This window comes from Corticium candelabrum, chromosome 2, assembly GCF_963422355.1.
Source record: "Corticium candelabrum chromosome 2, ooCorCand1.1, whole genome shotgun sequence".
In the NCBI taxonomy this organism is placed as follows: Eukaryota; Metazoa; Porifera; class Homoscleromorpha; order Homosclerophorida; family Plakinidae; genus Corticium; species Corticium candelabrum.
This window is the reverse complement of record NC_085086.1, coordinates 8,855,898-8,883,558: the sequence shown is the minus strand read 5'-3', so window position 1 is coordinate 8,883,558 and position 27,661 is coordinate 8,855,898. Positions and strand designations below refer to the sequence as shown.

At 43.3% G+C, this 27,661-nt stretch overlaps 3 protein-coding genes across 3 annotated transcripts in view; 2 read left to right on the top strand and 1 right to left on the bottom strand.

Moving 5' to 3' along the window:
- The window catches only part of LOC134176587 (ephrin type-A receptor 3-like), a 22,737-nt gene extending 9,458 nt beyond the window's left edge, over positions 1-13,279 (top strand). Inside the window, exons 10-20 of the mRNA XM_062643252.1 lie at positions 4,514-4,749; positions 4,990-5,061; positions 5,428-5,491; positions 7,425-7,627; positions 9,112-9,241; positions 10,109-10,797; positions 11,248-11,370; positions 11,600-11,814; positions 11,887-11,927; positions 12,421-12,517; positions 12,600-13,279. Coding sequence (XP_062499236.1) covers positions 4,514-4,749; positions 4,990-5,061; positions 5,428-5,491; positions 7,425-7,627; positions 9,112-9,241; positions 10,109-10,797; positions 11,248-11,370; positions 11,600-11,814; positions 11,887-11,927; positions 12,421-12,517; positions 12,600-13,023 — 2,294 coding nt within the window. The 3' untranslated portion in view covers positions 13,024-13,279. The remainder of the gene's footprint in view (positions 1-4,513; positions 4,750-4,989; positions 5,062-5,427; positions 5,492-7,424; positions 7,628-9,111; positions 9,242-10,108; positions 10,798-11,247; positions 11,371-11,599; positions 11,815-11,886; positions 11,928-12,420; positions 12,518-12,599) is intronic.
- LOC134176588 (NADH-ubiquinone oxidoreductase chain 5-like) lies at positions 7,648-9,118 on the bottom strand. Its single transcript, XM_062643253.1, has one exon. The coding sequence runs from the start codon at positions 9,061-9,063 to the stop codon at positions 7,792-7,794; it is 1,272 nt and encodes a 423-aa protein (XP_062499237.1). The 5' UTR covers positions 9,064-9,118; the 3' UTR covers positions 7,648-7,791.
- A 71-nt stretch (positions 13,280-13,350) lies between the features above and the next one.
- LOC134198496 (carnitine O-palmitoyltransferase 2, mitochondrial-like) lies at positions 13,351-26,147 on the top strand. Its single transcript, XM_062667907.1, has 9 exons — positions 13,351-13,538; positions 16,155-16,405; positions 18,547-18,644; positions 18,709-18,839; positions 22,175-22,362; positions 22,440-22,704; positions 22,783-23,137; positions 24,203-24,428; positions 25,667-26,147. Exons 1-9 carry the CDS (start codon positions 13,393-13,395, stop codon positions 25,996-25,998), a joined length of 1,992 nt encoding a protein of 663 aa, XP_062523891.1. The 5' UTR covers positions 13,351-13,392; the 3' UTR covers positions 25,999-26,147.
- The last annotated feature ends 1,514 nt before the right edge of the window (positions 26,148-27,661 follow it).

Sequence of the window (27,661 nt, the reverse complement as noted above, 5' to 3'; positions counted from 1 at the left end):
CATTTCTAACACTAAATGCAGATAAGCTGCTGAGTTCAGCTTTAGTTTAATTGCAAACTACTTTGATAGTCTCTATCCTATATGTTTTCATCTACTTCTCCAGGTAAGACACGAGTCAGCTTGTGGAGGATGACTTTACATCATTGTAAATTTTTTGAGAAGAATTTATTCCTCCAAAAACCTCTAAAGTCAGCTTTATTTGTATAGCCTTCGATGTCTCTTGATCTTCTGGCTAGTTTGTTAAAGTTGGTAGCTTCTGATCCCCAAGTTCCAAAATGTTCAAATACCAGAGGAGTGAAATTGAGGCTTGATGTATTGCCGGGAAGTTGTTGTTTTTCGTATTTGACCATCTTCCTTGCCTCCCTTCTTTCTGCAATGAAACTGTCTTCTAAAGCTGCCTACTTTAAAGTGTCTCGGCTGATAAGATGAGCCATGGCTACATCAAGGTCATAGCTACACCCAGAGTCGTACACAACTATGTCTGGTCTGTTCTCATTTCCAGAGTAACATGTTGAGGTTCTTTCTTGTGATGAATCTTTGATTTATGTAGACAAGTTCTCCATGCATGCTGCCACACAGTCTCACCTCCATGTGTGCATATAAGATGATATTCATCTGCCAACTTGCCACATTCACACTGGATGTTCCAGTTGATTGTCTGTCTGTCTGGCTTGTTGGCTGACTGGCTCTGTTTAGAAAGATAGTTTGTCTACAGTAGAATCTACTTGTTTATCTGTTTGAGTATCCATTTGTTGTCCATCTGTTTGTTCATCTGTGTATTCCCATTAGTTTGTCCATCTGTCTATTCCTTTGCTTGTTTATCTGTTTGTCTATCATATACCCTTTTTGGCTCAGTTTAGAAAGATTGTTGGTGTACAGTAGAGGCTACTTGTTTCCTTCCTAATTGTCTTGCTAATCCTGTCCATCCATCTTGAATTCATTTTTCTAAGTGACTTGGATATCTTTATCTTCCCTGCAGCTGTGAAGCACTACACGTTGTGGCTTCCTCTGAAGTGGGCACTATACATAGAGGGCAACAGACTAATTGTTTTTGTTTGTTCTTGTTAGGAAAGGTTGATACTACAGCCGTCTATTATTATGACTCTAAAACGTTGATACTGTATGCCTCTCTCTCTCTCTCTCTCATTATTGTTGCTCTATTGGGTTAGCTTGGAAATGAGGGTATAGAGGAAGTCTAAATAGCATAAACAAATGTCTTCTTAGAAGTGTGTTTTAGATGGTCTGTAAACATTTTAGAGAAGCGTTATGCAAACATTTTGTTAGTATTGTAAGCATACCTTCCAAATGTTGTGTGCATCTTGTGTCGATAGACTGGCGGCTCTATTTCTGTCTTGTGTGTTGGTGTCTGTGTCTGTGTCTGTGTCTGTGTGTGTGTGTGTGTGTGTGTGTGTGTGTGTGTTTGTGTGTGTGTGTGTGTGTGTGTGTGTGTGTGTGTGTGTGTGTGTGTGTGTGTGTGTGTGCGTGTGTGTGTGTGTAACAGCAGGAGATGCCAACCAATTGTAGTTCTAATGATGCATTTGTCTCTGCCCTTATCTCACTCAAAGAGAGCTAGCCCCTAATGTGTTGTGTTAAACACATTATATGTTGTTAAATGGACTGACTGATTCTTGTGGAAGTGCTGACTTAATGGAGTGCTTGGGACTTGATTGAGTGCTTGTGTATTTAATTACAGTAAGCAAACTCTCTCTCAAGTGTCTTTCTTTAAAATCATCTGTGACTGTAAACGTTTCAGAGAAACATTAGGCAAATGTTTTGTGTGTATACTGTGAAGCATACCTACCAAATAGTGTTTGCGTTGTATGCATAATGTATGAATAGACTGCTGGCTATACTTCGTGTGTGTGTGTGTGTGTGTGTGTGTGTGTGTGTGTGTGTGTGTGTGTGTGTATGTGTGTGTAGGGGCGTGAGTGAGTGTGAGTGTGTGTGCTCGTGTGTGTGCTCGTGTGTGTCTGTGTCTGTGTCTGTGTCTGTGTGTCTGTGCATTTGTGTTTGTGTCTGTCTGTGTCTGTCTGTTTGTCTGTCTGTCTGTCTGTCTGTCTGTCTGTCTGTCTGTCTGTCTGTCTGTCTGTCTGTCTGTCTGTCTGTCTGTCTGTCAATGGTAGTATATTTTCAGACATGAACTATGGTACAATAGCAAATAAAAGCTAATTACGAGTCCATACAGATTTCAAGTTCTATAAGATTATAAGGACAAAGTCCTTGTTTATGCTAGAATGCTATTTGTCAGATGTCTTCTTCTGGAACACACGAGCATTGCACTGCTGCAGCTTGATGGCAATTCGCTTTCTCCAGTAGTCTTTGAATTTACTTGCATTTTATCGGCCTTTGTCACCTCTTGATCTTTTTGACAAGGTGTTTAGATAGCACTCTGCATTTTCCCCCATCTCCCATAATGTTCTAATACTAGGGGAATCACCTGTACAGACAGACCTCCTGGATATGTTTCTTTTTCGTATATTGCCTTTTTTCTGTCTTCTCTTCTTGATGCCGCAGCTCCATCAATTGTAGCAGATAGTCTGTCTATCTGTCTGTCTGTCTGTCTGTCTGTCTGTCTGTCTGTCTGTCTGTCTGTCTGTGTGTCTGTTATTGTTCTGCATAAAGTTAGGTATAGGTTATAGACCGCTGGTGAGTGCTGGCGAGTGTATAAATGAAATACACCCTGCTTTTCTCCCCCCCCCCAGTGCTAATGAGCTGGCCGCAGCAGGGTGTATTCTTTATACACTTGCCAGAAGGTCTATAACCGGCTTGTAGCACCCAGCTGAGGCATTCATACCCTTGCACAAACAATTCACATCTTGATAAACCATTAGCCCCAGGCAATTATATGGCCGATTTATTGATTGGTCAATATGTAGGGGAAGTGGGATATGTCACTTATCGTAAGCAGATACTGGACACTGATTGGGGTAGACGAAGCTAGGGTGCTATAAAGCTTGTCGGTAGAGTAAGCGTTCAAATATGACAATCTGTCTGTTTGTGGTGTGTGTGTGTGTGTGTGTGTGTGTGTGTGTGTGTGTGTGTGTGTGTGTGTGTGTGTGTGCGTGCACGTGCACGTGCGCGTGCGCGTGTGCATGCATGCGTGCATGTCTGTATGTGTGTGTGTCTGTGTGTGTCTATCTTTCTTTCTCTCTGTATGTGTTTATAACAGCAAGAGATGCAAATCGATTTAGTTCTAATGACGCATTTGTTTGGGTCTTTTATCCCTATCAAAGAGAGGGAGCTGCTAATGAGTTTATGTTGTTGTTATGTGTTATTAGACAGACTGTCTCCTGTGGAAGTGCTGAGCACTTGATATGATTGAGTGCATTATTATTTAATTAGTATGAGACAGGAGATGGTTGCTAGTAGAGGGAGATTTCTTGGAAGCCAATGGTGCTCCATATGTTTATGACTGTTTTGCTGCTTCCCTTTCTGGTGTGACTGTCTTTGTGGTGTTTTCTGTCTGTCTTTCTGTCTGTCTGTCTTTCAGTCTGTCTGTCTGTTGCTCTGTCTGTTGCTCTGTCTGTCTGTTGCACTGTTGCTCTGTTGCTTTGTCTGTTAAAAATAATTGACTTTATACATCAAACTATGATACAATTATGCAAAGAACTACTGTCCGTCTGTGTCTGTCTGTTCTCTGTCTGTCTGTCTGTTGGTTTGTTTACCTGTCTGTATGTCTGTCTATCCATCTGTCTGTCTGTCTCTCTATCTCTGTGAGTCTCTCTGTATGTCTGTACATCTGTCTCTGTCTATCTGTCAGTCAGTCTGTCTCTCTGTATGTCTGTTTCTGTGTGTATGTTTGTCTATATGTCTCCGTCAGTCTGTCTGTCTATCAGTCTGTCTGTCTGTCTATCAGTCTGTCTGTCTATCAGTCTGTCTGTCTGTCTCTGTGAGTTTCTTCGTCAGTCTGTCTGTCTGTTTGTATGTCTGTCAGTCTGTCTCTGTCTGTTTTTCAGTCAGCCTGTCTGTCTGTCCGTCTCTCTGTCTGTATGTCTATCTGTATGTCTATCTGTCTGTCTGTCTGCTTGCCGGCTTGTTTGTCTGCCTGTCTGTCTGTCTGTCTATCTGTCTGTTACTTTCAAAACTGTTACCTAATTATGGTGATTTAAATAGATTATTTGATTTTGACATTCAAAGTCAAGTCCATTAGTTAATGACTTTGTTATTTGCAAGGACTCATATGTATTTTAAAAAATCCTAGCATATGTACAAGTAGAATCTGTGTGAGAATAAATTATCTGTCTGTCTGTCTGTCAATCTATCTGCCTGTTTGTCTGTCTGCTGAGTATTTTATCACAAAACAATTTCATCAGAGTCTAACAGCAGAAAAGCCGAATCCCCACTTTGTCACGAAGCACACTTACCATAGTCCATCAGATCATGTCAGTCTAAAAATCATGATCCCAAAAATCAGACCATAAAGTACCAACTAACTGACATTGTGTATACACAACGTATCGTGCTATTACACTTGCTCACATTCTAATAATTTGTCTTGATGTTTCGCTGCTAGTGTTTCGTAACGTGACGAAAGACATGGACGATTCAAGTCGTTTTGTGTCTGGTACTCCGTCTCTGTCTCAAGTGAAGACGCTCAGTCATCATATCAACGTCACGGTTACGTGGCCGTTGCCGGTGGATTATCATCCAGACCTTCATAGATATCGACTTGAGTATGGAACAGGACGGCATTCGGTACCGATATTGAAAGAGGACAGCGTGAAACTGGGAGAGAAAGATATCTACGTGGTGTGTCTTTGCGATGAATTGTGTGTGTCTTGCTTGTTTAGTTGTCTGGTTGTTTGAGTGTTTGATTGTATGTCTGTCTGGCTGTCTGTATGTTTGTATGTTGGTCTGTCTTGTCTGTCTGTCTTCCTGTTTGTCTTGTCTTTTCTGTCTGTCTGCATGTGCGTCGATTGTTTATTGTCAGCATTTGACACGTGGTCTGTCGGTTTGTGTTATTCATTTACACCATCTTTGTATTCATAGAGTGATGCTGTTGGACAGAAGTTCTCAGTTATTTTTCCAGAGCTGGAGCCAGGAACTAGATATTGGTTCAAGGTGTGTAACTCTTGATACGTACTGTGTGTACAGACAGACAGACAGACAGACAGATAGACAGACAGACAGATAGACAGACAGAAAGACACACAGACAGACAGACAGACAAACAGACGGACACAAAGACAGACAGACAGACAGAAAAGACAGACAGACAGATACACACAGACAAACAGACAGACAGATAGACAGGCAGACATGCTCAGTATGACCTGCTTCAATACAACAGCACCAAAAGACAACATTGAAATATTACAGCAACATGTCATTCATACCGTTACCTTGCATTCAAGTCCTTTGCAGTCTCACATCGTGATGAACGGTTTCTCTTTGCAAAATGCATCTAATGGTTTCTGTTGCCCATAGATATTGGCAGTCACAAAAGGTATCTTTGGAAAGACATCAGAAGAAGATTATATACTGACTGAGGGTGAGTGGATTGTTTGAGTTATGGGAGAAAGGGAAACGAGTCGATGTGAAATCTCATGAAGCGATGGGGTCATGCAGTATACATCAAATTGGTAGAGGGAAGTTTGCCATGAGATGCCATAGATTGATGTCTGTCTACTTACTATACGTGATGGGCAGCAATTTCGTCTAGAGATACCTGCATTAATGATGGGGTTTGATGTAGCTGCCGGTCATCAGATTGTTTGCTGTTCATTGCTTACGTGAACGATCCTGTAATGCTGTCTGTCTGTCTGTCTGTCTACCCTTCAGTCAGTGTGTTTGTCTTTCTTTCTGTCCCATTATTACTTTACAAGGGAACTTTCACCAAATACTAAAACTTGTTGAAAGAAAGATAGAAGGCCTAGTATCTTCCTGCAGGCAGCTTACGGTCCAGCCAGCCACAGAAGCAGAGAATGGGCAACGAGTTGTTTAGACGATTCCCCTTATGTAGTAGCAGGGAGTGTTACTCTCCGGAAGTAACTACTTTAGGTCTAACCGTACCAAGTGCTTCTAACGCACCCAAAATGCAGCAGGACATGATCTATGAGCTAATCTAAGAAGGGTCCCAGTTTGCTTTAGACAATAAATCACAACTTCCCACCATATGTCTCAATTCTTTGGAACCTTGACAAGTTGACAGGTATCCTTGCTAACCAGCAATCAGAGTTATGCCTGGTTCACAATATTGACGGCAACGTCGTCAACTCGGCGGCGTCCTGTTCACAATATCTTGAGACGTCACTAAGTTGTGCATCAAGATTGGTCTGGAGTCTCGAGTCAGATCACACACGCGTGTCTAATCTTGGCAACTATTTTGATGATGATCCTTCTCTTGCTGTTACTCTTGCGGCGTCAATCACATTTCTTCCCTTTCTAGATCAGGGATGCTTATAGCTTTGCTGATTCACTAAACATGCCCACGTGGTTACATTTGACGCCGACAACTTCCGGTTTTTGACACTGGAATAGAACTTTGCTTAGCCTCGAATTTCCCGACCGTCTCCCAAAAGAAGTGAGAGACGGTCTGGATCAGCTTCTGATCAAGCCGAGTTCGGAAGTGATCCGAGTCAGTCAATCAGCAAGCTGCCGCCACTTTAATGAACATCGAGGGTTCTGTAATGACATGCACGGCTTCTGGCAAAGGCGTGTTGGACAATTGCGTGTAAAGACAGCCCGTAATTGATTGCATGCACGTGCGTCTTTCGTGATGTAAAACTGCACTTGACCGTGCCTTTGAAACAGCGCCCAACACTCGAAATTGATTCAACGCATCCCGAACAGCAGACTGCTGCAGATTTGCCGCCATCACAGCTGATTACCACGCACCTTGTATGAACACACCTCTAAAACATAGTAATCGATCTCCTATTGTCACATTGGGTGGGATAGTGCTGTTATCTAAAGAGGTGTTTTTGACTGTTACAACTCTTCCATTTCACTTAGATGACTACGCCTACTTTCGAACTCGATTTGATCAGAAGTTGATCCAGACCGTCTCTCATTTCTTTGGGAGACGGTCTGAAACTTCGAGGCTAAACTTTGCTCTATCCCAGCGTCATGACGCCACGCCACTTTGTTCTTGTTCACAATATTGACGTCACGACGGCGGCATCAATATTGTGAACCAAGCTTTATGCTCGTGCAAAATATGGGTACTAGACACGCCCACACAAGTGATTTCAATGCTTTGTTTCTTCTTTATGGTAAACGTCTACAGTAAATGGTTGCAAAGGGTTGTGTCATGAAGTGACAGCTTTTATCCGAGAGATTGTTGATTTTTGGTGAGAGTTCTACTTTAATTAACAACCTAAAACTGTAGTCGAGTGTGTCAATTCAGACTTCTTCTGTACAAATAGTTCTCACACACATGATATCATCGTGCTTGATGGCCTCACACTTTGTCTCATTTCTAGACTTTTCTGTGCCCGGTGTGCCATTACATGTTAGTCACGTGATCAAAGATGGCACTTTGAATCGCTTCTCTGTGCTCATAACTTGGACGAACTCAAAACCAGCAACGCCGATGGACTATCCGGTGACAGCATCCTATGTAAACTGGGGCTTCAGTAGGAGCATTAACGACAATTCGGAGATCGCCGTGGCAACAGTCAATGGTGTAAGCTAGTGAGAATAGAATGATGGTTGACATAGAAATACAGGATGGAGGGCAGGAAAATAAATTATAAATTTACTAATAATTTTTTAAATATGCAGATTGCTAGTCGGGCAGGAAGTAGGTGGACAGACAAGTAGACAGATAGATGGACAGAGAAACAGACACTAAACGGACAATAGATGGACAACAAGTGGACAGACGATAGACTGATAGACACATAGACAAAGATACATGATGGACAAACGGTAGTTAGACATATTTATATACATGGACTGATACATGGACAGGTGGTAGTTAATCGTACAGGCACTTGGACTAACAACAGACAGACGCGTGGATGGACAATAGACAGGCACATTGACAAACAATAGACAGACATGTAGACAGATGATAGACAGACAAATAAATGGACAAACACATAGACAGACAGACAGATAACTAGACACATAGACAGACAAATATATGGACAGACTCATAAACAAGCGATAGACAAATATGTAGACCAACAATAGACACAAATATATGGACAGACACATAAACAGACAGACAGACACCGACAAGCAATAGACAGACACATAAACACACACACACAGATGATAGACAGACAAACGGACACATAGACAGATAGCCAGACCTATGGACAAACAATACACAGACATGTAGACAGACAATAGACAGACAAATATATGGACAGACACATAAACAGACAGATAGCCAGATCTATGGACAAACAATAGACAGACATAGACAGACAATAGACAGACAAATATATGGACAGACACATAAACAGACAGATAGCCAGGCACATAGACCAACAATAGACAGACAGACACATATACAGATGATAGAAAAATAAACGGATAGCCAGACACTTGGACAACCAATTGACAGATATGTTGACAGATGATAGACAGACATAAATGGACAGCAACATATATGGACAGACTCTTAAACAGACAGATAGCCAGATCCATGAACAAACGATAGACGGACATGTAGACAGACAATAGACAGACAAGTATATGGACAGACTCATAAACAGACAGATAGCCAGATCCATGGACAAACAATAGACAGACATGTAGACAGACAATAGACAGAAGTATGTGGACAGACTCATAAACAGACAGATAGCCAGATATGTAGACCAACAATAGACACAAACATATGGACAGAGACATAAACAGACGGACAGACACAGACAAACAAGAGACAGACACATAAGGACAGACAGACACACACACAAATGATAGACAAACAAAGGGACACATAGACAGATAGCCAGACCTATAGACTGACATGTAGACAAACGTTAGACAGACAAATATATGGACAGGCACATAAACAGACAGATAGCCAAACTCACAGACGAACAATAGACAGATAGGCAGACACATGGACAAATAGACCAACAGGTAGACAGACGATAGACACATGGAGATGTGATGCTGTACTTGGTTATGGTAAAAGTTGTTTGTGTTTAGACAACTGAGGAATATACTATTAGTGACTTAGAAAAGGAAGATTCGGATGGATCAAAGAAGTACTACTGGTTTCGTGTCTGGTCTGCTAACGCAAAGGGCAATGGATCAGAATCAGAGCCAGTCTATTTTAGTGAGTTTTACTATTTAGTTATATGATCAATAGAAATAGTTTATACACAGTGATACAAGCACGCACAGAAAAGTAAGAAACAGTTGGACAGACACATAGACTGACAGACACATGAGCAGACAGACAGGCAGGCAGACAGAGTGTTAGACAGACAGTCTCAGACAGACAGACACAGACAGACACAAGACAGACAAATAGACAGACATACAGAGAGACAGATAGACTTAGACAGACGGACACATAAACAGGCCTACACAGACAAGACACATAGACAGGCAGACAGCAGACAGAGAGTTAAACAGAGACACAGAGACAAACAGACAGACAGACAGACATGTAGACAGACAGACAGACAGACAGACATACGCAGTAGAGACTATCAAAGTACTTTGCATTAAACTAAAGCTGAACTCAGTAGATTGCTTGTATTTAGTATTCGAAATGTAATGTAGAGTTTGTTTTTCAATGAATGAAATTGACAGACAGACAGACAGACAGACAGACAGACAGACACATTATGACATAGACAGGCAGACAGACACATTATGACATAGACAGGCAGACACAAACAGACATACACAGACAGACACAAGACAGACAGCAAACAGACTTATGCTGACACACAAATAGACATACACAGACGTACACATAGACAGAGACAGACATACAGCAGACAAACAGACAGACAGACAGGCTTAGACAGACACACACAGACGTACACAGACAGACAGACAGACAGACTGACTGACAAACAGACAGAGAGTTAGAGAGGCAGACAGACAGACACAGACAGGCAGACAGCACAAATCCCGACTAAATCTTTACTACATAAGAAATATTTACCAAAAATGCATCTCAACATTCCAGGTTACAAATCACCCAGCGACCAACTACTGGTCGCATATGTCGCATCTCCACTCGTCTTCTCAGTTATCGTCGCTCTTGTCATTGCGATCGTCTTCTACTGCCACTGGAGAAGAAAACGCCAGAAAATCATACTCGTTGCTCATCCCCTCTCCATGACATCAAACCTTCTGTACGGTCAACCACCGGTCAGTCCTTGTGAGGTACCCGACGAGTGGGAAGTCGCGGCCAATCGAATTAGTCTCGACAACAAACTGGGCGAGGGATTCTTTGGCGAGGTGTGGAGAGCGAATATCAAGGGAACGTTTGGTCCGTCAGAGAGACACGCGTCGGTGGTGAGAACTCTGAGTGTGAAGAAACGGCTGGAGCATCGGAAGTCGTGTGAGGAAGTATCGATTCCGGTCGCCGTGAAGCTCCTCAAGGGGACGGCAACGGAGGAGGATCGACGCGACCTCGTGAACGAGATCAAACTGATGAAACGTATCGGATGCCATAAACACATTGTCAGTATGTTGGGATGCTGTACGATGTCTGAGCTCTATTTGATTGTTGAATTCGTTCCGTATGGCGATCTGCTCAACTTCCTAAGAAAGAATCGACTCAATTCGGTGCACTCGTTGCACTCGGATCAGCCACTGACGGCTCCCAGCTTGCCTGAGGACAGATACGTGCCTCCTAATCTGCCAACAGTGGTAAGTCGGTTTTTGTTGTAGGTACCTGCATAGCACAGTGGAGTGATGTTGTAATGTTTTCAAAGGTGTTTGTTGTTGTTTGTGTGTGTGTGTGTGTGTGTGTGTGTGTGTGTGTGTGTGTGTCTGTCTGTCTGTCTGTCTGTCTGGCTGGCTGGCTGGCTGGCTGGCTGGCTGTTTGTCTGTTTGTTTTGTGTGTCTGTTTATTTTGTCTGTTTGTCTGTTTGTGTGTCTCTGTCTGTATATTTTGTCTGTCTATTTGTGTGTGTATGTCTGTTGTGTGTGTGTGTGTGTGTGTGTGTGTGTGTGTGTGTGTGTGTGTGTGTGTGTGTGTGTGTATGTTTGTCTGTCGGTTTGTCTTGTGTGTATGCCTATTTGTGTGTCTGTCTGTGTCTGTCTCTGTGTGCCTGTCTGTGTATTATATATTCTCTGTGTGATATGTTGCTTGTGTAGGGGTCTGGGAGTCGAGTACAGTCAGTGTCGTCATGCTGTCAGTTTCACGACGATGGGACTCCACATGTCATGTTTACTCCACATCTCTTGCTCTCGTTTGGACATCAGATCACTCAGGGGATGGTGAGTCGTACCAGCATTGATGTTTATTAGTGTGTGGTGTGTGTGTGTGTGTGTGTGTGTGTGTGTGTGTGTGTGTGTGTGTGTGTGTGTGTGTGTGTGTGTGTGTGTGTGTGTGTGTGTGTGTCTGCATCCTAAAGTTCTATCCACCCAATCTCCAACCATTATGATTGTCTGTGTACTTTATCAATTAATTGCTTTGTTCCAAATAGTTGACACGTTTGATATCTAGGAATATCTCCACAGCAAGGATCTGGTTCATCGCGATTTAGCTTGTCGCAACGTATTGGTGGATGACAACAACATACTCAAGATATCAGACTTCGGATTGTGTCGTGCGATCTACAAGGATGTGGCATATGTGAAGAAGACGAAGGGACGACTGCCTCTCAAGTGGATGTCGATTGAAGCGATATTTGATCGGGAATTCACGAAGCAGAGTGATGTGTATGTGATTGATGTTCGAGAGTGTGATTGATGTGAACGCGTTGGTTGAGTGTTTGTTGGTTGGCATTTCAGGTGGTCATTTGGTGTCGCTCTTTGGGAAATTTGCACAATGGGTAAGGAATAGAGAATGGCTGATTGTGGTAATTGTATGATTGCATTGAATGAAATGTGAATGTTTATCAGTGTGTGTGTGTGTGTGTGTGTGTGTGTGTGTGTGTGTGTGTGTGTGTGTGTGTGTGTCTTGCTGTCTTTCTGTCTGTCTGTCTGTCTATCTCTCTGGCTATCTGTCTGTCGGTCTGTCTGTGTTTCTGTCAATTGATTTTATCGAAACGCATAATGTACTTACATCTCTATCACTAAGTACCAAGACTACTGTGTTTGTTTATGTGTCTCTCTGTTTGTCTGTGTCTGTCCATCTGTCTGCCTGTGTGTCTGTCTGTGTGTCTGTCTGCTTTTCTGTTTGTACCTTTGTGTGTGCGTTTTCTGTGCATGTACGCATGCGTGTTAGTGTATGTGTGTGTGCACAGTTGTCCATTGTCTATATAAATCGGACCACAGCAATGAAACTGCATCCATCAAAACTGTAACTCTGCTGATACTTTGTAGGAGGATTCCCCTATCCCACTATACCAAACGAAAGCCTTCTGGCCAAGCTCCGAAGCGGCTATCGAATGGAGAAACCGTCCAACTGCTCACAGGAACTGTAAGCATAACACTTCTCCGCAACAGTCTGTCTGTTGCACAGGTCACGTGACTCTTTACCCTAACTCACCACTTCTTTACAGATACGACTTGATGTTGGAGAGTTGGAACGATGATCCCCACCAGAGACCCTCGTTCACCGACCTCGCTCAGATATTCAGCAAGATGATCTCGAGCGAAACACACAGGCATCTTCTGGCGACCGACGTCAACGAAGACAGCGAGTACTATCTTCTTCCCATACAATTGGAGAACCTTTTGGGAGAGGATTTCGGTGAGGACAGTGAGGAAGATCAAGACGATGAAATGCCTGCTTCTCCTCCACCTCGTTATGACATGGTTGTGAAGGCCAAACGAATGTCGGAAGGGAGGAAACTGGAGAGGAGAGTCGATGGAGCTCATGTGCTCACTAATGGGATGACCGAAATGCAGGAAGTTGGTGTGGACTATGACTTTAATCTGAGAGTCCAATTACCGTCGGTGGCTTCTAAACAGACGGTCGTGTAGAGATGGTGTAATATTTTGGAATCGAATATGAGTAAGGATCACGCAGAGAGTTTATCTTTCCGAATCGATTGATGCTTATACGGGTTACGAATGAGTTTGGTCACGTGACTCGTTGTGGGTGCTGACCCGAGCAGATGACTCAACTCGATTGTTTGCGATAGGAATTATTTTAAAGAGTAGAATCAGATGTATTTCCAATAGCTGCGATGAGTTGTAGAGGAATGTGATATCAGAATGTATTCTTGCTGTATGGAAAGAGGCCCAGCAAAGCGTCAATTAGCTACACTCGACCCTTTCTCCGCCCTCGTCATTCCCCGGATTGTCAATTCTCGGTGCATACTTGCGTTCTCTAACGAGCATATCTTTGACATGAATTCCATTGCTACAAGAGCTGCTTCAACGTTAACGTTTGCGCGTCGACCAGCAGTTACTGCCTTGCAGCTATTGCGGCCGTCGTTGCCGCGGTACGCTCATTGTACACTCAAGCACCGCACCCTATCTTTGACACCAGTCAGGTGAGACTTTGTTCTTAATGAATTCAGACCTACTGCTACAGAGTGGAGAGTACTGCACATGCATTCGACAGACGGATGTGCTCCGATTGCAATGTTTGTTTGCATATCTAGGGAGTAGCTAAGTCTAGACGAGGTCACTAGACTAATTGCCTTTTGTAGGGGTTACACGACTACCGTCGCTAATGACTCGCTACTAACTAAAGCCTGGTTCACAATATTGACTCCGACGTCGACGTCGACGTCGACAATAGAAATGAATTTTATTCCAGCGTCGACGTCGGCGTCAACATCAAAGGATGCCGCCGATGTCGAGGCGGTTTCTCTGAAGTTTGACGCTCAACTGAGCGTCGGCGTCATACTGTGAACCAGGTTCTAATGCATTTGTAACTGAGTAGTCAATTGCTTTGTATCACATTTTGTAATGTTTCTACGCTTCTAGGGTTTTACTGTAACTTAAGATCTACTGTACGGTACTGTGTCTACCACGTACTACCATAGATCGCATCAATAGACAACTCCCACGCATCTTGCACGGAGAAAACACTCCATTGAGCATAGTCGTAGTGTAGTCCATGTTCAACTGTACGCACACTTGTCGGCCTCCCAGACCCGTGTAGCGCCGACTCAAAATCGTCTTGCAATGGTCCTGCGTATAGTCTCAATTGTAGTTGGTCATAGAACCGGCACTATTGTTTAGTTTCATATATGCGTACCTTTCCAATTTTCTAGTGTAATACTCCAATCCACGCTTCCCTCTGTCTGGAATTTTTAGGGACGAATGGATGTCTGCCTGTTAAGCTGGATTTACAATATGGGAACGCTTGAGCGTCGCGTCGCGTGCGTCCAGTCACGTTGTCTTGCGTAAGGGTGGCACGTATCGCGTCACACGCGTCGTACTATTCACAATACGATTTCAGCGCGCCATAGACGTCGCTGCCTGAATTATTGAACTGACCACTCGCACTTCGATTTTCTACTAGCAGAACGGTCAGTGGATGGTCCGGCCATTTAATTTTCTACATTTCAATTTTCATGTTTTCATTTTTCAATTTTTAATTTATAGTTAATTTTTAATTTATAATTTTTAAATTTTAATTTTTAACTTGCATTCTTATTTAAACTTTTGTGTTTATTAAATTTTAATTTTTAAATTTTTAATTTTTAATTTTCTATATTTTTTGTAAAATGGTTTTCATCTTTTGATTTTTAGGCACCTATGTGCTCAAAACTAGAAACTTGAACACGTTGTTCGCTTTTCTATTTCTAACATGAACAGAAAATAGAAAATAGAAAATTGAAATGACCAAGGACGCTAGACACAGCGGGGGTCTCAGCGGGGTCTCAGCAGGGCTTTCATTCGTACGCGTGTCTCAGGAGATCACATTTCCAACACAGTGTCAAGCAGGTGTTTGTTTTTACTTTACTTTCCGTCACGTGCCAAACCACGTTGGCAGCTCTTGGCAGCTCTTGACAATTCGGCTTTGACACACAACGTTGTGCCAGTGAATACCTCAGTCCCTAGCTGTATAGGTACGTGCATTGTACACAACACGCTACCTTTACCGAAGATGAACCGGTTGGAGGGAAATGTTACGAATATCTAGCTTTACTACCAGGTACTGTACCTAGATAGGCTCCGCCCTAGCAGATCGCCGAGTTGGCATCTGTGGTGAAGACGTATACAGACTCGTTTGTTGTGTAAGAAAAATCGAGGCACAATTGAAACATCGAACCCGTCAACCTATTACAACGGGCACACTACACGGTACCGTACAAGGGTGGGCGTGGTATTGTCTAGCAGGTCACATTTCGTCGCACAACTCACCAAGCAAACAGACATGCACGTCCATCGTTGTACAAAGCCTTCTGAACTCTATTTGAAGTCAACTCAACTGAACTCTATGTGCTCAACTCTACTCAATTTATTAATTAACCGATTCTCGTTGAATGTAAGACATAAATATGTTGCCTCATCCGGTAGAGGTCTTCGACCGAATTAGCTCTTTGACTTGGAGATTAAAGAAATGCGTCCCAGATCTACAGAAACCTATACCCAGCTAACGGATGTACGTACTAACATTGATTGCATCAACAATCCACACTCTGAATGCACGGAATCCCCAAGTGCGGCCCTGGCATGCATACAAATAGGTCCGGGAAGCACACCCGCGGCCGTCTGGCCGCTTTAATTGTAGTGATAACGCTAACCATAGCCCTGAAGCTGCAATAAGTATATGCCAACGCTTGTCGAGAACAGCCGACTTTAGAGCAATTATCACGTAGACATATGGGAGTAGCCTCGTAGCAGACCCTCTCGCGCCGTCGTGCCCGGTTCCCGTATAACACGACAAAGCCGGCGTTGCTGGTACGAGGCTAGATGGGATAGTTCGTGGGCTGATTGCTGTAGCGAGAAGTTCCGCTCCCACTTTCGTACGAGGAAGGTTTCTTGACTGTAACCGACAGAAGACTCAAATTGAAGGCTATTCCACTTTGTTGGCAGTTGAGAAAGTGCTCGGTTTTCGTGATATAATTATTATTGTATTAATCTTCTTGTTATTCATTTTATCTAAACTTGTTCTTTACTTTCACGTATTGATGTGCTAATATTTGTTACAGATGTGTTGATTATGAAGAGAGTGACTATCTTCATCACAGCAGTGTTCCCACCATGTCTTTCCAGGATCATCTTCCTCCTCTACCAATACCAAATCTTGACGAATCGTGCAGGCTTTTCTTACAAGCATTGTCTCCTTTGTTACTAGAGCAAGAAAAGGAAAGTGCAAAGCATTTAGTTTCAGAGTTTGCCGCTGGAGTTGGAAAAGAGTTACAGCAGCAACTCGAGTCCTTACCTTCCACCTTTGCCGAAGGTCATTAGCAAATGTGTCGCTACATACGACAAGTGTCGTGCATATGTGTAACGTCAGTGGCGTAGCCAGGCGTCTATTTGGAGGGCAATTGCTTACCCTACTTGCTGCCCCGTAGACGGACATCATGCATGACTCGGGTTGCCAGCTACTTGCATGATGGTATGAGCTTAACAAAGCATGGACCTGGATGTTCCATTGCTCAAAGGATCCCCGCTTTGCGCGGACAACCTGCGGATCGTGCCACCATCCTGCTAGCCATGAAATGCCTAAATTGCACATGTGCGAGTGCGCAGATCCACGTGGGTAGCTAGCAGTCGAAAGCGAACGGAGGTGAGATCTGTATTGACGCAACAATCCGAAAGCGAGGACGCGCTGCCTACCTACTGTTGACTACGTGGCTTTTGCTGTTTTCAGGGCACGTGGGCGTCTCCCGTAGCATCTGGAAGTTAAGCCCCCATTTCTAGAGGTCACCGTACGCCCCTGGTAGCCAGACTAACAAGCAGCAATTGGAGTGTATGTAATGCATGCGCTCATATGGTTGTCGCTGGCATTAAGTAATGAGTATGCGTGTCAGATGTCGACAATCCCACTTGCCAGACTGTGTGCAGCCCCCTTTCACACTTTTGTGTTAATTAGTAGAGACTAGTAGAGTACTTGTGCAGCAGTTCCACGAACAGTCGATGGTTTAGCACCCTAGTGGTTCTTCATTAGTTATAGATTAGTTAATGTTAGGATTTGAGTAGAGTTAGGGTTAAGATTGCCTAAATCTAAGCTTGGCGTCCATTTTACTGTCCATGTTTATGGTCAGACCATGGATTGCTAAAAATCCATGCTTTGCGCCCTTCAGTTTGTGTAATCAATGGATTAATTACGCTTGCAATCCATGAATTGACATGGTAAGCCTGGATCCTCATCGTATAGTGACGTCATAGATTGAACCTAGTAATTGAGTCTGTGTTTACACCTTCGCTTTCACAGCTGTGAATCTTTTGAAAACTACGATATGATTGTTTTGCGAGAAATTACGAATTTAGATGCTATTAATTAATTGAGCTGATTGCAAAATACATCTAAAATTCTACAAAACGACTGTCGTTTGGCGCGACCGTGAGATCCCTATAATGTCTGTATTCGTCAAAGTACAGTAATATACGGGACATTAATATCGCTTCTGATTTACACAATGTTAGAATGTCGTATATATCTAGCCGTTCGCGAAAATCTGATTGGCTCTTCGTCCATTCTCTGTGTTTGTCACGTGTACGACATAAAAGGAAATTCGTGTCCGCGATTAGGTCACACAGTAGGCGTGGCACATCCTTCACCAAGCCCTCCGACCGGAAGTCAATTTATTCTTAGAGATTATGTTTTGACTAAAGTCCGTTCAAAGAATGGACAGCCCGTGGGAAATGTGGTTACCAGATAAGACATACAGGGCGGAAACAACAATTTTGCTATCATCCTTGATTGTATTACTAACAATTGATAAATGAGCAATGGTTGCTACCCAGCCCTCACTGCCTACTATCCATCTACTTTAGTACGTCAGGGTCTGTCCTGTGCAACAGTTTACTGCCATTCAAACTGGCCAGAGATGGCGTTGAAAATGTGACGGCGACGAAATGGAAGAAGCGTGTCGACCACGTCATCCAGAAAGTGGAAAACCATTTACAGAATGTCAGAGGCGTGGTAGAACAAGAAGTAGAGAGATTAGTTAGGTGCTGATGGCTCTTCAGACAGTGAAGAGATCCTTCTAGGAGACGACGAGAATGACAACAATGATTAATACAATTAGTCTCGTGGGTGTCATTTACAGGTTTTTATTCTTTGTCCGTAATGCAGGGGAGGAGTCTCTTTCCGGAAGCACGCTGTATCTACTAAGCCAGGATCAATAAAGTTAATTTGTCCAAAGGTCTGACTTCACCTAGTCACGTGCTGTCCAATGATATGTTTATCAACGGCGTAGCGGGCGTACTTGCCGAGATACGGGAATTTCCCAAGGGCTCTCCTTTTTGAACGGACTTTAGCTGCTCGCGAAGACACGTACAACCAATTCAGTAGCTCGTATATACGTTTGACACTTCGGTGTATGTAACAAGCTCATTGTTTAAGTTTGTGACGCTTTAATAGTTCTTTTATAGAATTTTCTTTACGAGGGCGTGTTTTAGCGAACAGGACTCCTCTGCCTATTTTCGGGATGTATGGAAGTGAGCTTATACAACTTCGTGGTGACAATCAAGTAAGAAAACCGCTTAAATAATAGTTTTTTATCATGCACGGTCTATTAATTATTTATCCGTCAGATCTCAAAAGCAGCCCGTTACGTACGAACATGCCTCAAGTTTGATAACGCACTGAAAGCAAACAAACTGCGTCCAGATGTGTGGGACCTTAAACCGCAATTGGAGAACGCTCTAAAGCATTTGAAGCACGGGTAAGCAATACAGCCACAATATATTTCTACGTTATTTCCATTTATAGGTGAACATTCTTTGAGCAGTTTCAGATAAAGAATTATGCAAGACTTTATAGGAAGAGTTTTGAGAGGCCCATAAAGTACTAAACTTTTAGTGCAGATTATTCAGTGTCTATATATCCTTCCAAGGCCCAACACATTGTAACTACTCATCGCAAATAATGCATCGGTTTGGATCTGTACTCCAAATTATGTTTAGTTAGTCTATCATATAATACATGTAACGCAGATAACACGTATTCGCCTTAAGGACGGAAGCACAAAGAGTCTAAGACTTCTTTACGATTGATCTCAACACCTCCAGACTATGTGCAGCCCACACTCCATATGATTCGTGCAAAGGAGGGTACGACAAACAGCCATAACTTGAAACATTAGCATGATGGCGTTCATCCTTGTCCACTTCCACACCTCAGCAGCAGCAGCAGCGTTTATGGCAGCATTAATAAGATGAGAGAGAGTGAACGAATTCCTCACGGAAATGTCGAAATAGGCAGCCTTGTCTAGAGAAAAGTCGAGATGGAAAATGTCACCTGGTCTTGTCATAGAACGAGAGGAACAGCGTTGTTCTCGACGTACATCGGAGTTGTCTAAGAGGAACCAGTGAAAGATGATGTCACATAAAGCATCATACCGCTTAATTCGAAGAGGGCCACAGCAAAGAGCACGGTCACCAAATATGTCCAGTTCATGATCGCACACAAAACGGACTGAGTGTGGGTGCTGGAAAAACCGGGATTCTCAATCGCAAACGCAGAGAAGCCTTACATTTACGCGGAGACATGTCCAGGCCTAGACTTGAGTTGGGGATTACCTTTAACCAAGCCTCCGCATGAGGATATGTGACAGCACTGAAACGTGCTGTTCTCGCAGACTAACAAGGCTAACTTTAATGCTGGATCTCGAAGCATTATCCAGAGCCTTTTGGAAGGAATGTTGTGTAGAAGAAACAGAGGACGAGACAGAACTAGTAGGTGGTAAAAGACTTGCAAGATGTTGCCGGCACTGCACTTCACCAGGGAAGAAGGAAGAATGCTGAGTTCAATTATTTTCCTCATGTACCGACATGAACGCTGAGTCTTTAAGAAGACGGAGAGACAACTGCCGAGAAGAGTTGCAGCTGCCAACGAAAGCTGCAGAGGAAGATCTAGAAGCCTCGCGAAGACCTAGACCACCCAAACGAACTGGAAGTGTTGCCGGTTTCCATGCCAGGTCAGAGTCGGGAGAAGAACATAAAGTCTCTAAACTTTGATGAAGACCACTATCAAACTGCGTCAATACGTCATTGATTTTAAAGCCAGGAACCGTTCTAATGATGTGATTCAGCTTGCAAAGGCTAAAAAAGCTGCGGAGAAGATGAAGCTCTACCCGACGATCCTCTAAACATGTCAAACGGTCCTGCCAATCCAAAATCTTGTCCACTCGTTGGGAAACAATTTCAGTAACATATGAGGGAGATCCATACACAGGAAAACCAAGGTAGTCAACATCACCATGAACCTGAACACTGCGCTGAATTTCAGTAGCAAATTTGGGGAAATTCTGATCTCCAGAGGGCCAAAAGACCTCACATTTGTTCAAATTGATATGAAGACCAAAGGAGGAACCCTTTGACAACAAGACATCCAAGAGACAAGCAACTGAAGCCCACTGGCGAAGAAAAGAGCCATCGTCCAACTACCATAACTTTAGCTTCAAATCTGGCAATGGACCCAGGTTATCCAAAAACTGCACAAGAACGAAGGAGACTAGCAGGGGACCAAGGGATCCTCTTGTTGCACTTCTGCAGATGACTTGATCCAAGAATTCCCAAAATGCAACATGCCTTCACAATGGCAACACCACAAGGACTATCCAAGCAGGGCTGAGAACTCTTTACGTTGACGGTATCAAAATGAAGCTCGAGTGCATTCGTTAAAGGCATTTGTCATATCAATTTTCAGGCAACACAAGTTGGGATCAGACCCATATCGAGCAATACCAGCTGATAGTGTGTGCATAGCAGCGCCTAAACCTCCTGGGACACCGACAACAACGTGGCCATAAGACAAAAAGGTGTCAGGTAAGTCCGTTTTTACAGCAGAACAGCACAGACGGCTGACAAGTCGACGGAGGACCTCACCGACGGCCAGCGCCGGATCCACGAATATTTAAAGAGGGGCTTTATCGTTATAGCAGTTATTTATAGCATTACTAATTCTCTTTTCTAATGAAATTATATAAAATTATTCAACCCCTTCTATTGGAAAAGAGGGGGTTGCAACCCTCTAAACCGCTCTGTGGATCCGGTCCTGGACAGCTATAGGGCGGACACCATCATGCCTTTTCAATAGAGCAGTGAGACGTGCTCCACATAACCAAGGGGCCATCCTATAGGGTCAGCACGACAAGACAAAAGAAAGTTTGGCAAACAGGTCAAGTTCTCCAAACACTGCTTTGCTGAGGGAGTTGTAGTGCCAAGAATAGCATCAAGCAAATGGTGAGAATTCAGTTGAGAAGCACTAGGGCTGGAACCACGAGGAAAAGCTTGAAGTGAAGCCAGAACTGAATCCATACTGACAGATAGTGAAGGAGGGATATCACCATAACCAGTTGGTAAGACATGCTCTTAGTGGCGTTGATAGATTTCTTCAAGACCCTTGCTGTCATGAGGGCTGGCTGAACCTAGAGAGCCAGTGCACCGCATGTCATCTCTGTAACGACTTTCTCTGGCATAAGCAAGCGCCCGTTTTCGATTAATCTGATCTACAGGTGAAGACTTGCAATTAGAAGACTGTTTACAATCAGCATCCAGCCTAGCCTCAAACCAAAGAGACTGTATGATATATAGAATGACATCTACACTAACGTGCACTATGGTTTATTAGTAATTTGTTCCAGCCACTTGGTTTCAATGGAGCAAATATTCATACTAACGACATTGATAATGATAATGATACACAAGAACGGCGGAACCAGGCGCAGAAGACTGGAGTGCCGGCTGCTCCTTCTATATTTGGATTAGGGGCATTACCTTTCCAATACTGGACGGTCTGTAATGGAAAACATAGTTTGAAGTTTTGTTGCTTGCAAGTAGAAAATATTGGATGGTTTTGCCGTTGACTCGCTTATTCACGTTGTCGTGATCGTTCGCGTTTATACTGCGCTGACTACTTCTGTCGCAGGTTAATCAATGACAAACCAATCATATTCAGTTAGAATCGAAATAGCGGCAGTTTGTTACGAAATTTCCCTTCCCTAATTTAGTTAATTATATTCCGCCGCCCCTACTTTAAAATCTTCTCGTTTTGTAGTCCCAAGCCAGTGATGTACGAAGGGAAGAAAGTTCTACCCCTCAGCATGAACAACTATCGACTTTTGTTCAATTCTTGTCAAATTGCTAAATTTGGTAAAGACGAATTGAGAGAATACGAGGGCAGCAAACACATTGTCGTGATGCGCAACGGTCACATTTACACAATGGATGTTATTGATGAAAATGGTGAGAAAACTATCATTTCATTAATCATTTACTCCCATAGATACAAGTCTATAGTTATTGGTTGTCTCAAATTCAAGGCCGCCGAGCTTCCACCAGTCAAATATACCAACAGCTGAAGCAAATAGTCGATGAAACAAATTCTGCTGCTGACATTCCAGTGGCAGTTCTGACGACTACAGATCGAGATACCTGCGCCAGAGCCATGCAAAAGCTGAGAGCGAGAAACGAAAGATCGTTGAATTTAGTAGAAAGCGCAATCGTAGTTTTGTGCTTGGATGATAACGAAGCCAACACAGACAAAGATATTATCGAAACGATTCAATTTGGCGATGGAGGCAACAGGTAATTGACGGATTATCCCGGATATTGCTATTACGGAAAAATAGCGTATTTCTGTACTTGGTTTTATACATTTACTAGGTGGTATGGCAAAAACAACATCGTCGTGGGAAAGAATGGGTACATAGGAATGACATGTCATGAATTTATGGCAGATGGTAAAGTCTACATTCGCTTCTCTCATGAACTAACTTCCGAGATGTTGCAGTCGTCGTTTACCTATCAAGACGGATGCGATATTTCCAAGTGTACTATTTCGCGCCTCGACTTCGACGTCGACTCTGATCTTCTGTCCGAAGTTAACGAAGCAAAGAAAAAGTTTAGCTTCCTTGGTCAGCATCTTCCTTTCCACCAAGTGATCTGTGACGACTTCGACTACTCTCTCATTAAAGAAAGGAAACTGAGTCCGGACTTTCTCGGCAAGCTGACGTCTCAGGTAATTACTGTATATTGTTTAAGTTTGGCAAACGCAGACGAAAATTGTACGACACAGCTATAGACTGTGCAAAGGGCTAGCAAATGTTTACATCTTATTCATGCAGTGATTACAGTGTCAATATCTATGAAACGATTATTTTACAGGCTGTCTAGACATATACCCATGCATACGTATACTGAATTGACAACAAGCAAATAGATTTGAAACGTTTAGTTGATTGGCATTGATAGAAAGATCTATGCAATGAGGTATAGTATACTTTGCCATGCAGTGTGCCATACAAGCATGGGCTTCTTGTGAGTGTTTAATCTACTATTATTTTTGTGTATAGCATTGTACTAACTACTAGGTAATAAATATACTTTTTTATATTTTATAACTACAGCATTATTAGACGTTTCTACACACTTTATAGTTTCGAATGTGTACTTTAGAGCTATTATGTGTACATAGTTTCCTACAATGCACTATAAAATACAGGTTAAGATGAAACATTGGCGGGAATTTATTTTGGCGGTTTGATAACAAATTGACTGAAAGGGGGAAAGCATTCTAATCTCTTTACTTCAGAAAACATTATTTATTACTAAATTTAAATACTCGTTGAGCATTGTGTGTGTATGTGTTTGTGTTTGTGTGTGTGTGTGTGTGTGTGTGTGTGTGTGTGTGTGTGTGTGTGTGTGTGTGTGTGTGTGTGTGTGTGTGTGTGTGTGTGTGTGTGTGTGTATCAAGTATCACACAAGTATCACAGCCTCATTCTCATATTTGACTTAACTTCCCTGCTAAACAGTGTAACCACAACGTTAACAGACGGCAAACAATAGTTACCGTCTCGTGGTATCAGCCTCATCTTGGGCATAGCACCCCATGCCTGATCCACATGTGGGATGGCACCAGCTTATCACTTTGGCCAAATTAATGGCAAAATTTATATTTGCGCTCACTAAAAAATCCGCCAAAATACATCCACCGTGAATATTCCATCGTGAAGATTTGCAAATATTTAAACGCAAGTATCAATTATTAAATAATTTGTTTCTATATAGTTTTGTGTCTATCTAGCTTGCCTTCTATGCAATGCGCGGACGTTTGCCGTACGCCACCGACGTCGTAGCTACGGCTTTTTACAAAGAAGGTCGCTTTGTGGAGTCACCAATAGTCACTCGAGAGTCGGCAGCTTTCGTCAACGCCGTGGCTGTTGAAATGATCAGCGACAAAAAGCGTCTGTTTGACTTGATGACTGCAGCCTCTCTTTCCAACCAGCTGAGGGTATTTGACACCATACAAAGTATGTTATGTAATTATAAGAGAGCATCTCATAAGTTCGCACATATTTTCTAAGCCTAAGGTATTTCGAGGTAAGGGGGCAGAATTTTCGAATAAGGAGGTTTTGTATTACACGCCCGGGGGAGCAAGATTGCTAAGCGCTAAACGTTCCCATAGTAAATTGCGTTCTTGTAGTCTGTAAATAGCGATGAGTAGTGGTAGTGTCGTCTCCAGACTCTTGAGCCTAACAGTGTTCAGTTCCCGTATGGCATTTTTAGCTTTCGTCTCATACGGGAACCGGACACTGCCAGGATCACGTGAGTCTGGTAAGCTGTGGCTTGCTGAGTGTGTGTTTGTTGCTGCCATTTAACATCAACTGCGTCAGCACCAGGAAGCGGAGATTGTGTTACAAATTGCTTACTGGGCGCCCAAAACAGAAATGACTTACAGAAGTGACGTGCGACAAATCATGATATCTGTGTTTAGTTGTGTTTTCTTGCTTGTGTTAAAATAGACACGATAATTAACATGAATGTCTGTTATTATATAATTCTAGTGAATTAGATATATCAGACACATGAATGCATATTGTAAATGAACCTTGGTTAGACACTTTCTATTTGTACTGTACTGTGCTAAGTTGAGTGTTTGCATGACCGAGCGACCGGAAATGACGTTAATTTTGAGCCTGTCACAGACAAGATGGTTTGTGATGTCACAATACAGGTGCAAGTGCTGGTTGCTGCTCGCCAGTTTCACGGTACTAACTAAACAGGCTCGAGTTCCTAGAGATGGCTTGACGTCTGCTGCTAAAAATGCAAGTACATGTGAGAACACGTGCCTTCTAGAAAGAAATTTACGTTTGCGCTATACATAGACGTGCATGCGTTTTCTGCGATGACAAATCAGTGGGGTTAGTGTCTGTTTTCCCTGAGGCTCACCTTAATAATGTGTTGTGTCGGTTGTGTGTGTGTGTGTGTGTGTGTGTGTGTGTGTGTGTGTGTGTGTGTGTGTGTGTGTGTGTGTGTGTGTGTGTGTGTGTGTGTGTGTGTGTGTTTCATTTCCTAGTAGTGAAATACATATACTAAACACATGCATGCATGTTATTACAAATTATAGGCAGATAGATAAATGTGCGACAACAACTTAAAATAGGAGAGGAGGTGAGGGGTCGGGATCGGAACTATTTAAAATATCCTATGAGATGCTTTCTTTAAGACACCGAATAATCTCATCAAAAGCGGTGCTTTCTTTCTGCAGGCAAAATGTTCAACTTTCACTTTGCAGCTCTCGAGCACCTCGCCGAACAATCTGGAGTAAAGGTACCTTTTTTCGCAAGCAAAGTGTACGACAAAACAAAATTCCAAGATTTTTCAATATCGACGGTCGATTCCGGCCCTGAATTTGCCACGTTAACGTTTGCTTACATGGAGTACGGTGGCACGTGGGGACTGTACCAGCAGATGGCTAAGAGTCCGGGCAAGCTACGAGTTATTTCGTGCTTCCCTGAAGCCCCCGAGTATCTTTCACACTTTCAATCGAGTCTGGTTACGGTTATGGATGTCGTGAAGAATGGAGCAACGAAAGCTTAGTGATGATCGTGTCTACAGTGCGACGAATGGCAAACAGTACTCGTCTAGGAGACGCATGAATTTTGACTAGAACTTGGTGATGTTTATAGTTGATTTAGTGTTTGTCTTTATTAAATTTCCAGGGCGGTAGGAACCGGTTCATCTTTCAATATTTCTACTTCTGCCACTCGACAACTGCCCAAAAATTTTTAGTTGACGCATGACAGCTTTCTTGGCGCGCTATCATTTGATCACACTCATTTAGCGCGCGTTAACTCGGACCATTTGAGATGCCTGCTATGAATTTGATAATACATTTAGGATAACTAGTTGGCATTCTCTTCTTGTCTGGCGTCACAATATTGCTGTGAGTTGTGTTGCGCATGTGCGTAGTACGTAACAGTCTCTCAGAGGTCAGGCGTGTACCTTGGATCCTTACGTATAATTGGGGGCCCACAAATTGGGAGCATTAATGGTACCTTATCTTTTAAGGAAACCTTCTGCCGTATATACGGAAGTCACGGTAACGCGGCCAGACCGCCCAGACCAACGTGTCTGGCAAAAATTGTTACGAAGCCCCATGCGCCACTAAAATATTGCCCGTATGCGAGACAAGCCTAAAGGGTGTGTCTAACTGCTCAAAATATTTTGATTGGCTAACAAAGGACAGCAATATTTGACGTCAGAGTCACGTGGGCGGAAATAGGCCTTGATGTCACAGGGTGTGGCATCTTAGAAAATGCGATATCTGGAGATTGCTACAACGTACACAGCTGAATGTAGGCTCATTCGAAAGGAAATTTATTAGCGATTCTTCTGAACTATAGTTTGTTGAGCGAAAGCAAGGCTCCATTTCGGGAAAACGGCCTACGCAGAGACGGGTACTAAATGGAGGCGGAGTTAGGAGGCGGAGAAAGGTAAGCACGTGATTTTACGTAACTGACACGTACTGACACGTATTGACACGTAAACAATCGTCCTAGCAGGTCGGTACTGAAGGGCTAGACTAGAGTGCAAGATGCACCCGCTGCAGTCAGAGGTTCTAAGCCAGCTCGCCGGGCCGCGTGTTCGTGCGTGCGTCCGTATAACCTCGTACCGTGCTCGGTTTTTGTCTAGCACAACAACACCTACGGCAACCGGCACGACGGCGCGCGAGGGTCTGCTAATAGGCTACGTCCGTCCGTACATCTCTAGATATGTCACGGAAGGTGCTTCTTCATTGCGGAAGTGGCGTCATTCTCCACGAATAGATCATGACGTTTTATGTGGGAATGCGTAGAGTCCAAACTGCGTTGTCTGGAGTGTGTAAGATGCATAGAGTAATAGGACGAGTTTGGTGTAAAGGCGTGAAGATAAATTGCTACCGCCCATAGGGCGGGGCGACGTGACGTGACCTCGCCAGTCACGCCATCTTCCAGTGGTGTATAGTAGAGTGCAACATGCGCCCGCTGCAGTTAGAGTTTAACTAAAGCAATAGAACGCATGTATTGTACGTTCTAACGCGCTGCAGCTGAGTAGATTGAAAACTTGCTAAAAATAAGTGTGTGTGTGTGTGTGTGTGTGTGTGTGTGTGTGTGTGTGTGTGTTGTGTGTGTGCGTGCGTGCGTCCGGGCGTGAGTGCGCGTGTGTGTGTGTGTGTGTGTGTGTGTGTGTGTGTGTGCGCGCGTGCGTGTGTGCGTGTGTA